Raw genomic sequence first — 13,168 nt, forward strand, 5'->3', positions numbered from 1 at the left:
ATAAGATCCCATGTTAATTAGGAACTTTTTCAATTGCAGCAATGTTCACTAGCATCACTATAATTAAGACCATCAGCATTGCTATTGTAAGAGTTTTGCAGTTTAGAACAGCTGCAATTCACTGAGCCTTGAACACGTCTTCAATTTTACGCGGTTAATAAATCTGTACACACATGCAGGATTTTTTAATTCTTTATACAAAGCAAGGCTCTAGTCTTACAGACAATGGGTGCACGTTTTTATATTCTGGATGGGTTTTACCCATCTTAACTCAAAAATAGCATGCCATTTGAACATTCAAAGATTCAGAATGTTGCAAACTTCCTCATTATATTGACTTTCTCTCAGAGTAATTATATTTTATCACAGTTTCAATTCAATTCATGGCATAGTTTTAAACCAGGATGTTATCATCACAGGGTATGATCAGATGATGATTTAAGTAACCCCATTTTACTTGGAGCTGCAATGAATCAGTAGCTTACAGATAGTCAGTAACCATCCAAGGAGCCATTACCAAAAGCAATGGGGCAGCTTTTTAAAGAGGCTTTAACACAATTAGAAGTGATTTTCTGATCATGTCCCTAATGATATCCAATGGTTTAATATGTTTCTATAAATAATACTCATAATAGATCAACACTGTTCTAAAAAGTTTCAAAACTTGGCAACAAGAAACTTATCAATTGTAAGCCAAGAATTATTCCACTCCTCAAAAAAGAAGCATTGCAACAATAAACAAACTCTTTGGTACAAAACATAGACATATAAAAATATGTAATTCTTAATATAGGGTCTCTGCATGTCCTAATTTTTCAAGAAGAAAGCACTTTAACTACAGAATATTAAAAGATGCTTAAAAAGGCCATCTCCAACAGATTAAATAAAATCAACAGTTCCAACCCAGCTTATAAATACTGTTTGAAGCAAAAGCCATTAAGGAATAAAGCAACAGAACATTAGTATCAGTTTTAACTTAGCATAATATGGAGTCGTACACTTGCACTTGTATGACCTTATTCCTAAATCCTCTACTCATACTTGGCAGGCTTTGCAATGTATTCATAAAAATGACTTTTTAACATGCTTTTTCAAATGCTGTAAAATCTGAATGTAGCCAAGATGGAAGCTTCAAAATGCTTCTTATTGCCAAAGTTTTGCAAAATGGCGGTAGGCATATTAAAACATGCAACATTTCTAAGATGTGTCATACAAAAATGTTTCTGAAATTTCAAAGTTCATAGAACAGTTGTTTGTTTTTGCATTAAAAAACAGTCTACAACATTTGGTATGCATTTTCCAAACTTTGACAAATATCACAAAACTCAAAATAAAATGTGAAAGCCTCGAATTCTGAAGTTTTCAAATTATGTTAATGTTTTACTCAGTCCTAGGAAAAAAAATGAAAGTATTAAAATGTGGAAAACAAGTTAACAAAAGAGTAAGCAACAGAAAATAATTTAAAATGCACTAATATTTTGTAATAACACTTATGTGAAAAAAACATTTTGCAGTAGAAGTTTTAACCATAGCATTTTTTTTCAGTTCTAGTCAGTGGACATTTATTCACAGATGAACATTCAAAGGTAAACATTCATTTGCTGTATAAATGTGCATAACCAGGTTTTGGATATGCATATGGAGTAACTTCAGCAGTAAATTTTAGTCTGTTGGTCAAAAATGTCCTTTGAGGTTTGTTTTTCTACATGGGAAAATAGGGAGGAGCGTGTAGGGCTGACAGACAGGTCATCATTTCAGTTCACATCCTAGGGCACAGGGTGTTATGCCAAAATTTCTAGTGCTACATAATTTTTATTTCTCTTTTGCCCATGGACATCTTTCTATAAGAAAGCAAAACAAATTCTCTCATGAGATTTTTTTCCAATGATATCACCAGAACTATTAAGGTGTAAAAAAGGCAAAAATAGGACTCAGGAAATGCAAGATTACCAATAACCTCTTTGCTTATTTCTACTTCTAAACAACTTTTGCTGAATGCAAATTTTTCTGTTGCCCATCACATCTCCTCCACAGTCTGACTGCCCTGCCCTGGCTGTTACAGAGTTCAGCAGAAAACTTACAAAAATTCTTACCTGAGTACATTTGGGTCTACACTGCTGTGCAGTGCCTGTCAAACACTTATATAGAGGTGAACAGAAAGCCAAGCTTCTACACAGCTTACAGAGAGTATCAAATGGGATGTTCAACTGCAGTGGAGTAACTAATCCCCTTTTATTCTACAGGAATTAGGTACCCCTCACTTTTGAAAATCCCACTGGACACCTACATCAGTGTTTAGGTATTCTTAAAATTTCAACTTATGAAAACTTGACAACTCAAACACACCAAACAAAAATATAATGGTCATGACTATGATTTTCACAACACAGTATTAAACACGTGGCACCTACACAGACACAAAATTTTTCTAAGACTACTTATGTTAATATGTAAGCTATAAAGTTCACATACCCTCTGCTTCATCCAAATTTATTTTGTGACTTTTTTTTTTCCCAATCTTTGCAATAGAGTCTTCTCTCTTTGACAGCCGGACTTCCCTAGCATTTTTTCCATTTTCGCCTTTCATTTTGATAGAATTAGACTTTCCTAGAGTTCTTCCCTCTCCCTGCATTAGAAGGAAAGTTAAGGTACTACTTATATTCAGGCTCTATCATTGTATACATAATATGGCCTAAAGGAATGAGGAAAGTTATTTTGGAAACACATTTCTCTAACACCACAACAAATGCTTTAGGTTAGTCTTGATTATGGCAAAGAACATTTGCCATAGCAGTTCCCAAAAAAATGTAGAAATAAATATAATATCGTTTACTCTGAAGAATTCACAAGACAGAAATGGCCTCTGAACTACAGAGTAGCTCAATTATTTTCAAACATAGATAAGCCAACGAGACACGAAACAACAAACACAACACAGTGAAAGAGTTAACTGATTCATCATGAAGACAAAGCTCTTCACAAATAAATGCTGTTGACAGTGGAAAACTATCAGAAAGATAACAGCTATATTCAATCTAGTTACAGAATCTGGCCGATTCAAAATCATGTGTGAATGCAGCCTTTGATACAGAATTCTAGAAGGAAACAGAAGATGATCTAATGGAGAAAAATCGTTGCAGAAGACTTACAGTAGATCCTTGACTTCTTGAAGATACAGTTGCAGTCTGTTTTACTAACACGCCTCTTTGTTTCTCTGTAAACATTGAACATAAATATATCTTCTGTAACCACCAATTTGTAATTCCCTATAGAAGCAAGACTTAAGGGACAATGATGGACAAAACAGATTTGTGCTTTGAAATTGCTCCAATATGTATTCAGAAAATAAAGAGTGAGCACAGTTGATAACCCTGATACTTTTCAGTAAAAACCTACCAGAATCTGCCTCCCATTTTCAGATTTTCCTCACACTGGCATTATTTCTAAAGTTAAAAGATGCTGAAGTCTGACTTACACACTAAATTTTCAGTTGATTTAGATCAAATAATGATAAAATCTGATCATTCAGTTTGCAATTCTCAACACTATAATTTTAAAAAGAAAAATAAAATCAGCAGAAAAGACCATTGAAAGGCCATGTTGAATTTTTCCATCCTGTTTCACACATCAAATATTTTGTAGAAACTGCTGTATCCTCCTTGCCATCTTCTAAGTAATCAAAGCCTCCATCAAATTAAATTTGCCTGCAGCAAATTTAGTAACAGAATCATTGCCCCCTTCCACTGGTACACTGGCACAGAACCACTGCCAGAATGATCCTCTATGATTTAGGCTTTTACAGATGCTGGCAAGCACACTGGATTTAGGCTTTACTTGTAATCCTTAAATTAATTATGTGTGAAAGTATTTAGATTGAAATTGTTTTTCAAAATAACAATTGGTTCTGTTGGTTAGAAAAATGACAAATCTGATTCTCCTCAATAAATACCTCCATATTTATAATCCCAGTTCTTCTTCGAAGAGGATCCCTGCTCTAAGTCTATTTAATTTAACCATATCTAATTTAGCTTTTGAAAAGAAGTGTTCAATATCTCTAAAAAGGTCTCCTAATGAAACCAAACCTTTACTCGTAAGGCTGCTTACATTAATCCAGAGTGTTAATTGTGCCAAGAGATTGTCAACTGTTTAGCTGATACATTTTTATTTTTCCAATTATGTTGCCTAGGGTCATGAGTTTTTATCCTTTTTGGTGTTATTTTCAAAAATCATCACTTAAAACTGGAGAAGTAGGCTCTGGTACTTTCTCATGCCTATGAAGAATATTATGATAGCAGCATATGCAGCTGCTGTACAAACTGCATCTGCTTTCCTTACACAGAATGTTCCTCACTGAATAATTGCCAAATGCACAGAAGATATTTGGCACTTGATTCTCATTATTATTTCTGGGTGCTATGTTCCTAAGTTTGTGGGTGGATCTGTGGCTCAGTGCAAACAAAAAATTCAAATATTACTACTGCAAAATTTCTTACAGCAACAGTAAAACTACTTGGTATCACAGATTACATTAATCTTCAATCTTCAGAAACTGCACTGCTTTTTAGTTAAAAAGAATATATGCTATATGTGATAGATATAAATTTAATCACATTTACCTCACCTTCACAGCAACAGGAAAAACTAACCATAGTCAGGGTTTGTAAAACTGATTTGGAAGCACAAACAAAAGCTTTTCTACAAACTTACCTCTACCCTTTGATGGCTCTTTTTCATCTAGAACAACCCGCTGACCATCCAGATTAGATATAGGGACACCAAGATCAAGGGGTTCCTGCTCACCACTCTAAAGTCGGATCACAGTTTGTATGTAATAGAGAAAAAGCTGTTTTCAGAACAAATTCATGCAGTCTGACATTTTTGAAAGAAAACAAGCAAAGGATTTTTATGCTTCAATCTATCCTTCTACTATTCTAAAAATGTTTATTCCAGTGGTGTAAAACTACCTTGATTTCAATGAGTGTAACCCTATTCTGTGGGAAGAATGGTATTGGGAAAAAAAGATACATGGAGGAAAAAAATCATCCCATTTGTAAGTGTGCTTAAATACTCTAGCACCATTAGTGTGTATGTTCAGCAAGTCATGTTTTTCAGAGAACACTTTAGATTATTTTTTTATTCTAAATTGATTGTATTTCATTAGTTTTGTAATTTCATTAAATGAAGTTATCTTTATACCAACATGCTTTTCAGTTACCTTAAAAACTTGGACTGGTTCAGCTAAGACAGCTTACATACTAGAAATACCACAAAATTAACTTTACATTCCTAGGTATTCCAGCACCAAAGAAAGGAGAACATGCTAGCCAAGAGTTCAGTAGTAGAGAAGTTGAATCAGTCTGCTTTAACAAAATATTTCTGCAAGGGGATTTGTGGCAACTTTCATGATTCCCAGGACAATGGAAAAAAAGCTTTAATCCAACCAACTTTCCCTGGCTAATAATGGGAGTTGAGCTCTGGAAGAAGCAAGGTTCAGGCTTGCTTATTTTGGATGTTGGGTTTATTATGAAGAGAATATAAAACAGATGTAGACTAAATATTTGAGGTAACTACTAGTAAGCTTAATGGTTATAATTACAATGCATTTTATCTCAAAATGTAGCTGCAGATATTTAAATGCCTAATTCTCAGGAGAGGAATCATTCCAGGGACTATCATATGATCTTCTCCAGACAGAAAATATTGCTGCTTGAATTACATCAAAGAATACTTACTAGTCTTGCCACAAGTTCATTAAGATTTAAACCATATTTTGCAACAACAGGCCTTAAGACCTCTGTTACTGGTTTGGTGGGTTTTGCCTTCAGACCAACTGACCGGTTGATAGGAACAAGATCCAGCCTGAAACACAGCAATTGTAACACCAAGTGTGAAATACTCCAGTAAATAAAGTGAATAGAAATATGTCAAATCCAATCTACAGCAAAGTTGTACCAATTTACAGCTAGTAGCTAGCTGGAACTGCAGTAGCATGAATATATGCTAAACTGAAGTGACAAAGAATCTATTATTATTTTTTTATTTCTTTATTACTATATTTAATTTATTATTACTTCTATTTAACACAAATAAAACTTGGACTGTTTCACTTGCCAGAACTGAGTGAAGGCCTGAGCCAGTCTATTTCAGACCAAGGAAAAGCATTCCACAGCACTTCTATATTTACAAGGAGATTTCTCTGACCAGATTGGTCCAGAGTCCTTCCAAAGTGACTCCATGTCTGAACTATAGACACGGATGCAAGAAAAATATTTCTTCTCAGTTCTACAAGACAGACTCACAACTTGTTATGCAATTACATGAGATGGATTTGGACAAATATTTTAATTTTTAAGCAGACTAACACTGTGGAATTCCAGTGTGACTTCTTTGGGTTGGTGCCACCATATGATGAAATATCGGTACAAGAGAAACTTATATACCAAAGGTGAAAAAGTAATGAACTTAGAATTTACAGGCTAGAGACAGCTCTTTTCAGAGCCTATTTTACAATTTTGCATTATTAAAACAGTAAAAGAATAATTAAATACAATTTTTTTTACAAAATTAAACCCAAACAACTTTCATTAGCATCTATGTTCCTGCACAGAGCTGTGCCCAGCTTTGGTTTGGTTTTGGCTTTTTTTTTTTTTAATGCTCTTCATCTATGCCCTGAATCCTCCATAAGCCTCATTTGATTGCAATGGTACTACAGTATGAAATCAAGGACAAGCTTATTACTAACAAAACAATCAGAAGAAATGTACATCATCATCAGATATTATTATTATCAGTAATTTTTTTCAGTCACAATTAAATATAAAACTCATATTTTATCTCAGAAAAATTGAATACAAGATGTTAAGTCATGTTGATTTTTCTCTTCCACAAGAAGCCAGAATAACTGAAGCTTTGTCTTTCATATTTTCTTTGAATTCAACAGTTACTAAATTGAAATGATCCATTTTAATCATTAGCTGGTAATTGATACAAAAGTGGCAAACACTGAGGTAACTAAGTATACCCACATAGTATTTCTCCTTTGTCTGAAAATGTTCCAAATATTTGACTATATTTGCTTAGATAGTATCTATCCAGAGAATGGAATAATGTAGAACATTTCTACATTTTAATTAACACACAAATAACATATGGTACTGCCTACTGAAAGTTCCTTTTTAACTTGGAGACTCAACAAGCTCACACCTAATAAAAGACTGCTCAATCTCAATCTAAAAATTGAATATGCCATACAGTATTTATTAACCTGAAGTACCTTTAAATAGAAACTAGCCCAGCTTCCTAAGGAAAAGTAATATAGAGCCAAAATAAGGAATGCCTCACAAATTAAACTTCATTCACTTCAAAAGTCCAGGTCAGTAATGTAATACATTTTGCTTCAATACTTTTTCCTGAAATAATTATTTCAGGAGTTTTCATAGCATTAGTTTGGATTCATTTTGGAAAAAATTACAAATGTTATTTTGAAAAGAACACACACTACCAAATATATTACATAAAACTAAATATATCATGTACTGCATTATATTATATCCATACTAATAATTTAACATTGCCGTGTTTAAGATTCAGGGTTCATCAGAGGATTTTTATTTATACAATTGGTTTTACTGCAATTTTCTAGATGGGCATATACAGATATAACTGATGGGAACAGGTCATGAATAAATCTACCCATTTAATTTTAAGACCAGGAGACTCCCAGTTCAATTTCCACATCTTTCTTGTGGCTACTCCAACCTACTAAACATGTCTTTATGATGTGGAAGGTCCCTCTGGACCCACAGATCTGTCCAATGCTTTCAGAGCTGCCTCAGCTTGAGCATTTTGACACCACAATAATATTTAAATGTCCCTAAACTGGAACACTGGCATCGAAATCCCACTTGTATCCTCAGAGCAATGCAGAAAGCCCCCTCCTGCAGCTGCACAGCCTCCTGTTTCACTGCACAGGGAACTGGCAACATCTCCTTTACTGCACTTACAAAAAGCAAACTGGGAAACAGGGAGGGAAAGGCCAGAGGAAGGCTTTATTTTTGACTCTTACCTAAATAAAGTGCGTTTTTCCAAGCGCAGGTCCCGAGACTCCAGGATGCTGCTGTCCTGGTGCAACACCAGGGGCTGCAGAACACATCAGGGATAAAAGAACACAGAGCAAATTAATTTTAAACTATGTAAAAAAGACAGCTGTGTTGTTAAATTTTTTTTAAGGTAACTCAGAATTTTATTAATATAGGCTGTACTCATTCTAGTGACTGCTCCTTTACAATATGGATTAAAGCATGTTTTCTTTTGGCTAGGTGTGAAACAATGACCAAAATTCAATTTCCACTGGAGTCAGCAGGTATTCAGGAACTTGGTTGTTAAAACAAACCTAGATTCTTCAACTTATATAAATAACACAGAATAATGCATTAGAAAAGACAGCCAGCAAACAGTCTTTGAAAGCTTTAAAAGAAAAAGCCCATAACTATGAACATTCATTGATTTTTGTCATTGTAATCATCTAGACAGATCAAAAGCATGAATTTAAGAGAATAAATACTTCATGTCCACAACTTCTCTTTGAATTGGAGAATATTTCTGTTGACTAAGCCATCACACACATACTGCATCACCCCCACAGATTGCTGTCTTGGAAATTTTCCTCAATATTAAAACCTGTACCTCATTTCTACATTAATGCATCTCATTCATCTTTGAGCAACTGAATGTCACTATGTTTTAGGGCTTTAGTGCAGTAGCATCTGCTACCAGACATTTGTTTTCTTTGTGGATAATTCAATTCTCCTTCAATTAACCAGCACTGCCAATGTAAAGCTATGGGCAGAACCAGGAGAGAATGGAGAGAACAGAATTCCTTATTTGTAAAATGGGGAGGAAAATGCTTCCAAAAAAGCCCAGGAATATGCAGTACCTTATCACCTCCAACTAGGAACAGGTCCACTGCAGCTATGTTGATGCCATGTTTCTCACAGACCCCAGAGAGCACCTCCTTGATGGAGAACCCTGACTTCACAGCCATTTTGCTGGATGAGCCATCCGGAAGGTTTACACAGCAGTACTTGGGGGATTTGTCTTTATCTGGCACAAATGCAGGCAATCTTGAGGTTTCAGACTTGAAAGGAAAAAGAAAGGTCAGTGCCCAATGGGAAAATGAGGACTGGGTATAAACTATTAGAGCCCACACAGATCAAACCAAGCCAAGAACCATCATTTCTACCATGCTTTAGAAAACCTTCCAGATACCACAAATATCAGATAAATTTAAATCCTAAAAGATTTAGATGAAGATCATAAATCTAAATCACAAATCTAAATTTATTTCAAGAGCAGATGAAGTTTTACACAGCAAGTGTGTAAAAGATTAAAAAGTTGTAAGATTTACTAAAGAGCTCCTAAGTAAAAACTATAAAAGTAAATTAAATCTCATTAAGCATCCAAATAGTTAAATGTCTGTGCTCAATAATGTCCTGCTGATGTAAAAATTACCATTGACACCCTATGAATCAACATTTAAGAGAAGAGGAATGGCTTTAAACATCAGGTTCCTCAATCTTTCCTCACAAAATTTCCTCTTCTTTCAACATAATATGAATTCTATGCACAAATACACCACAGAGAAATTAAAATTTTAAAATTTTTTGCTTCATGACCATTAATTGTTTTTACTAAAGGGAATCAGAACTACAATGCTATGGGCTAGGCACTAACCTTTATTCTAAAGTAACAGTAAAATAGTAACATTACCACTAAATATCAGAAGTATCTTTGAAAATTTAACAAAAAGCTCACTTATAATTTAAAAGGACACTAAAAAATGCTGGGTTTGACAGCCTTTTAGGGTACTCATCATGCTTTTTCTCTTTTCTTTAACATGGTGCTTCTCATTCAAATCACAGTAACTTTCTGATTTAAATCAGGTGGGAGTGGGAGAGAAATGAGGGGTTGTTGCTTTAGGGAGCCTTTGCATTTTCTATTTCTTGAGACAACTTTTTTGCAACAGAAATAAACATGACTTCACCATGCTTGTTTCCCTGATCAATATTTTTAGCATAGATAAAATTACACAGTTATTAGTTGATGGTTAATTACACAGAATCTATTCTATCAGAGGGACATCAACAGTACAAAAAAACCAAAATTTCCTTTTTTTAGAGTCTTCCTCCATATCAATATAGATAAATAAAGTATTACATCTGTGCTTTATTAATACTGTTTTAATTTTGCATCTCATTAGTTTTACACTGTGAAGGCAAAACTTGATGGTTAGAAATCAGAGTGTCTTCACTTGTTAATTTCTTAGCATGACAAAGTGTTCACAACAAACTTCTCAGGATTTTAGGACCAAATTAAGTCATAATGACAAAAACACACTTTAAAGGAAACAGAAAGAGAAAAAGCATGACAGACACTGGCACAACAAAAATCAGCCTAATTCAACTTGCATCCCCCTTACTGCATAGGCCAAGAAGAGGAAAAGCTTTAATTTATGGTTGTTTAAAAACAGATTCTCATCCTTGCAGATAGAACAAACTGGTTTTAAAGAGCTACAGTCTTTAAAAGGGAAACATTCTATAGTTCACTGGTGCCTGATGTTAAGACAGACAAGATGCAAAGCATATCCAAGGACAGCATAAGAAGTAATATATGAACACAACCCCTCTTGCATTTCCAACACTCTGAAATTGCCTAATATTACATCTTGTGCTGCAGCTGCATTACTTGAAACCCCTTTCCCAAGGCATTACATCAAACAAGCCACACCACACCATGTAGAAAATCAGAAATTCACTGTTTCATCCTCTCCCCCAGTGGCCCACGAGCAAGAGGCAGCCATTACCAAGTCGAGACTCGCAGTGGATGACATGGAGCCTTGAGATTCCCGTCTGTAGGACAATCCATTGGACTGAAAAGAATCTGTTTGTGCAAAGAATCAGCAATCAGTAAAGCAATCATAATTATTTCATTATTTATGCTAATACAGACAACTATTTCAAATATTAGCTTGTTGGGTCACAAATTTTTCTTTTTGCATTAAAAGGAAAGAAACCACCAAATCTTCATACTGTGCACAGAAGCATGGAAACCAAAGTAACTTTTGGTCAAGTGCTTCTTGGTTATGTAACCCCTGAATAAAGCCATTTGTTTTATATCAAAAAAGGGGAAAAAATCTTTTTAAAAAGTATTCGTTTTGTTAACTAGATGTAACATGATTTCAATATTTCGTCTTAAAAAAAATTATTCTCCCTCTTCAGATATTCTCAAGGGAGATAAATATTTTTAAAGTGCAAGTATGGTGTTAGAATACCAAAATCTAAGACAATTACTAGTCACTTTCAGAAGGAAATGTCCATGATCACAGCAAATGCCTCTGATGTCTTTTCACGAATGAATATACTAAGAGCACTCAAACTATCCATATGATCAAAGCTATCTTGTGTGTCTGGGCATTTACCAGAAGCAAAAATTAAATTATCAAATATGGATCAAATTTGGTGCTTTGCTAGAATTTCTTCATTATTTTTAACTCAACAGAATCATTTACTGCAAAACTTCCATCTTCACTAGAGGCCACATACAGGTGCTTTCATAAGGGAACTCTTCCTTAAATTCTCAAACACAATTAAGTAACAAAACAGCAGGTTACAAGGGCTTTCACACCTCTGACTCTCCTTTTTCATTTTAGTCAGGGAAGGTGAAAACAGATGGTGACTGTTCAAAAGTGAACATACCTGTGTGTTACAGATAAAAGAAAGAAAAGTAGGATAACACAGATGGAGGAATTTTTAAATAGCTCTAACTAGAGCACTATTTGCTGTACTGCTCCTGGACTTTTCCATAAAGATTTGAAATTATCTTTCTATAAAAATAGCAGCTCTCTGCTTGAAAAAGCAATTACCAGCACACAGAAAGGCAGAATGTTCCAAAACGTTAAAAAAAAATCTTGTGGAATTCAGTAAAAACAAATTTAAATATTGTCATATTTTTATCTATTTCCTTGTACATCTTCCACAAAACTGCAGCAATACTTAACCACACTATGGCCTTCTGACTTGACAATTCCTTTCCTCTGTGACTCCCAAGAATGCACTTAGATAGCCACTAATCATGGTGAGATTAGTCATATCTATTGCTGAAACAACCTTGAAACAAGGCAGAATGTGATACTCACCGTTTGGATAATCACCATTTTCTCTTCTCTTCTGTGATTTTCCCAAACTCTTACTTCTTGACCATGAGAAGAATGTTCCCCTCTTTTTCTTCTCAGTGTCCTCCTCTCCTGACTCTTCATTTAAAGATCTTCCTGACTTTGACTTACCACTTAGCTATCACCAAAACACAATTAAATCACTGGTTGGATCACAGGTGTGAGTATATTGTCTAAAATAAACCTTCCCACACTTCTTCCTAAAACAAGAGTGTGATGGCCAGGTTAGCTGCCTTCTTTACCCCACACACAGGTGTCTGTGCCAGCATCCCTCTCAGCAGCAATCAAAAAAAAAAAAACCCCAAAAAAACCTCAGCAGTGGCAACAGAAAGAAATACAGGGATGAAAATGTGCTGCTTGGTAGGGAGTACAAAACAGTAGCTGGAAACGAGCCATGGGGAGCTACAGCAAATATGAAAGAACTGTCCCCAGTAATGCCTAAGTTAATGTGGAAAGGCCATTTGCCTTGCTTTTAAAACACTGAATTTCACTTTGGTATTTTTCCTAGGCTAGGCTTGAACATGAACAGCTTTCAAAGACAATGACAAAGTACTGTTTAACATTTACAAGTATAATCAAGTATTTATTAGAGTTGAAGAATACAAATGTCAGGAATGTTTGATATTAAACTAAACTTGCTTTTAACAAGCTAGTATTCTTGTTAGATTATTAGAATATTCCTTGAAATGCTACTTTTTAAAGGTTCCTAGTCATAAGAATACATAATGGCAGATGGGGTAATCTGTAGTGATTGACATGAAAAATGAGAAGTTATAATTTACCCATACAGTTATGTAATGCCATGGTGGTATTATCTACAAGAAGAAAAAATAAACCCTAAATAATGTCAAGGGATCAGTCAGTAAGACTACTGGTCTAATTTTTAAGCAACTGTACTTATTTAACACAGAATTATCTTAGTTTAGTAGGAGGTAAGAA

The 13,168-nt window shown here is 34.6% G+C and overlaps 1 protein-coding gene across 7 annotated transcripts in view; it reads right to left on the bottom strand.

Moving 5' to 3' along the window:
• RGS12 (regulator of G protein signaling 12) overlaps window positions 1-13,168 on the bottom strand; it is an 86,181-nt gene that overhangs the window by 13,108 nt on the left and 59,905 nt on the right. For 4 of the 7 annotated variants that reach the window (XM_077177772.1, XM_054633721.2, XM_077177771.1 and 1 more), the window contains 8 exons: window positions 12,194-12,347; window positions 10,862-10,938; window positions 8,936-9,136; window positions 8,066-8,139; window positions 5,733-5,859; window positions 4,708-4,804; window positions 3,150-3,214; window positions 2,473-2,626 (listed from right to left, as the gene is read on the bottom strand). In XM_077177772.1, coding sequence (XP_077033887.1) covers window positions 2,473-2,626; window positions 3,150-3,214; window positions 4,708-4,804; window positions 5,733-5,859; window positions 8,066-8,139; window positions 8,936-9,136; window positions 10,862-10,938; window positions 12,194-12,347 — 949 coding nt within the window. Of the gene's footprint in view, window positions 1-8; window positions 1,391-2,472; window positions 2,627-3,149; window positions 3,215-4,707; window positions 4,805-5,732; window positions 5,860-8,065; window positions 8,140-8,935; window positions 9,137-10,861; window positions 10,939-12,193; window positions 12,348-13,168 lie in introns of those variants that run through there. The other 3 variants (XM_077177767.1, XM_077177769.1, XM_077177768.1) reach the window with 3 other exon arrangements.

This window comes from Agelaius phoeniceus, chromosome 4, assembly GCF_051311805.1.
Source record: "Agelaius phoeniceus isolate bAgePho1 chromosome 4, bAgePho1.hap1, whole genome shotgun sequence".
NCBI classification, from domain to species: Eukaryota; Metazoa; Chordata; class Aves; order Passeriformes; family Icteridae; genus Agelaius; species Agelaius phoeniceus.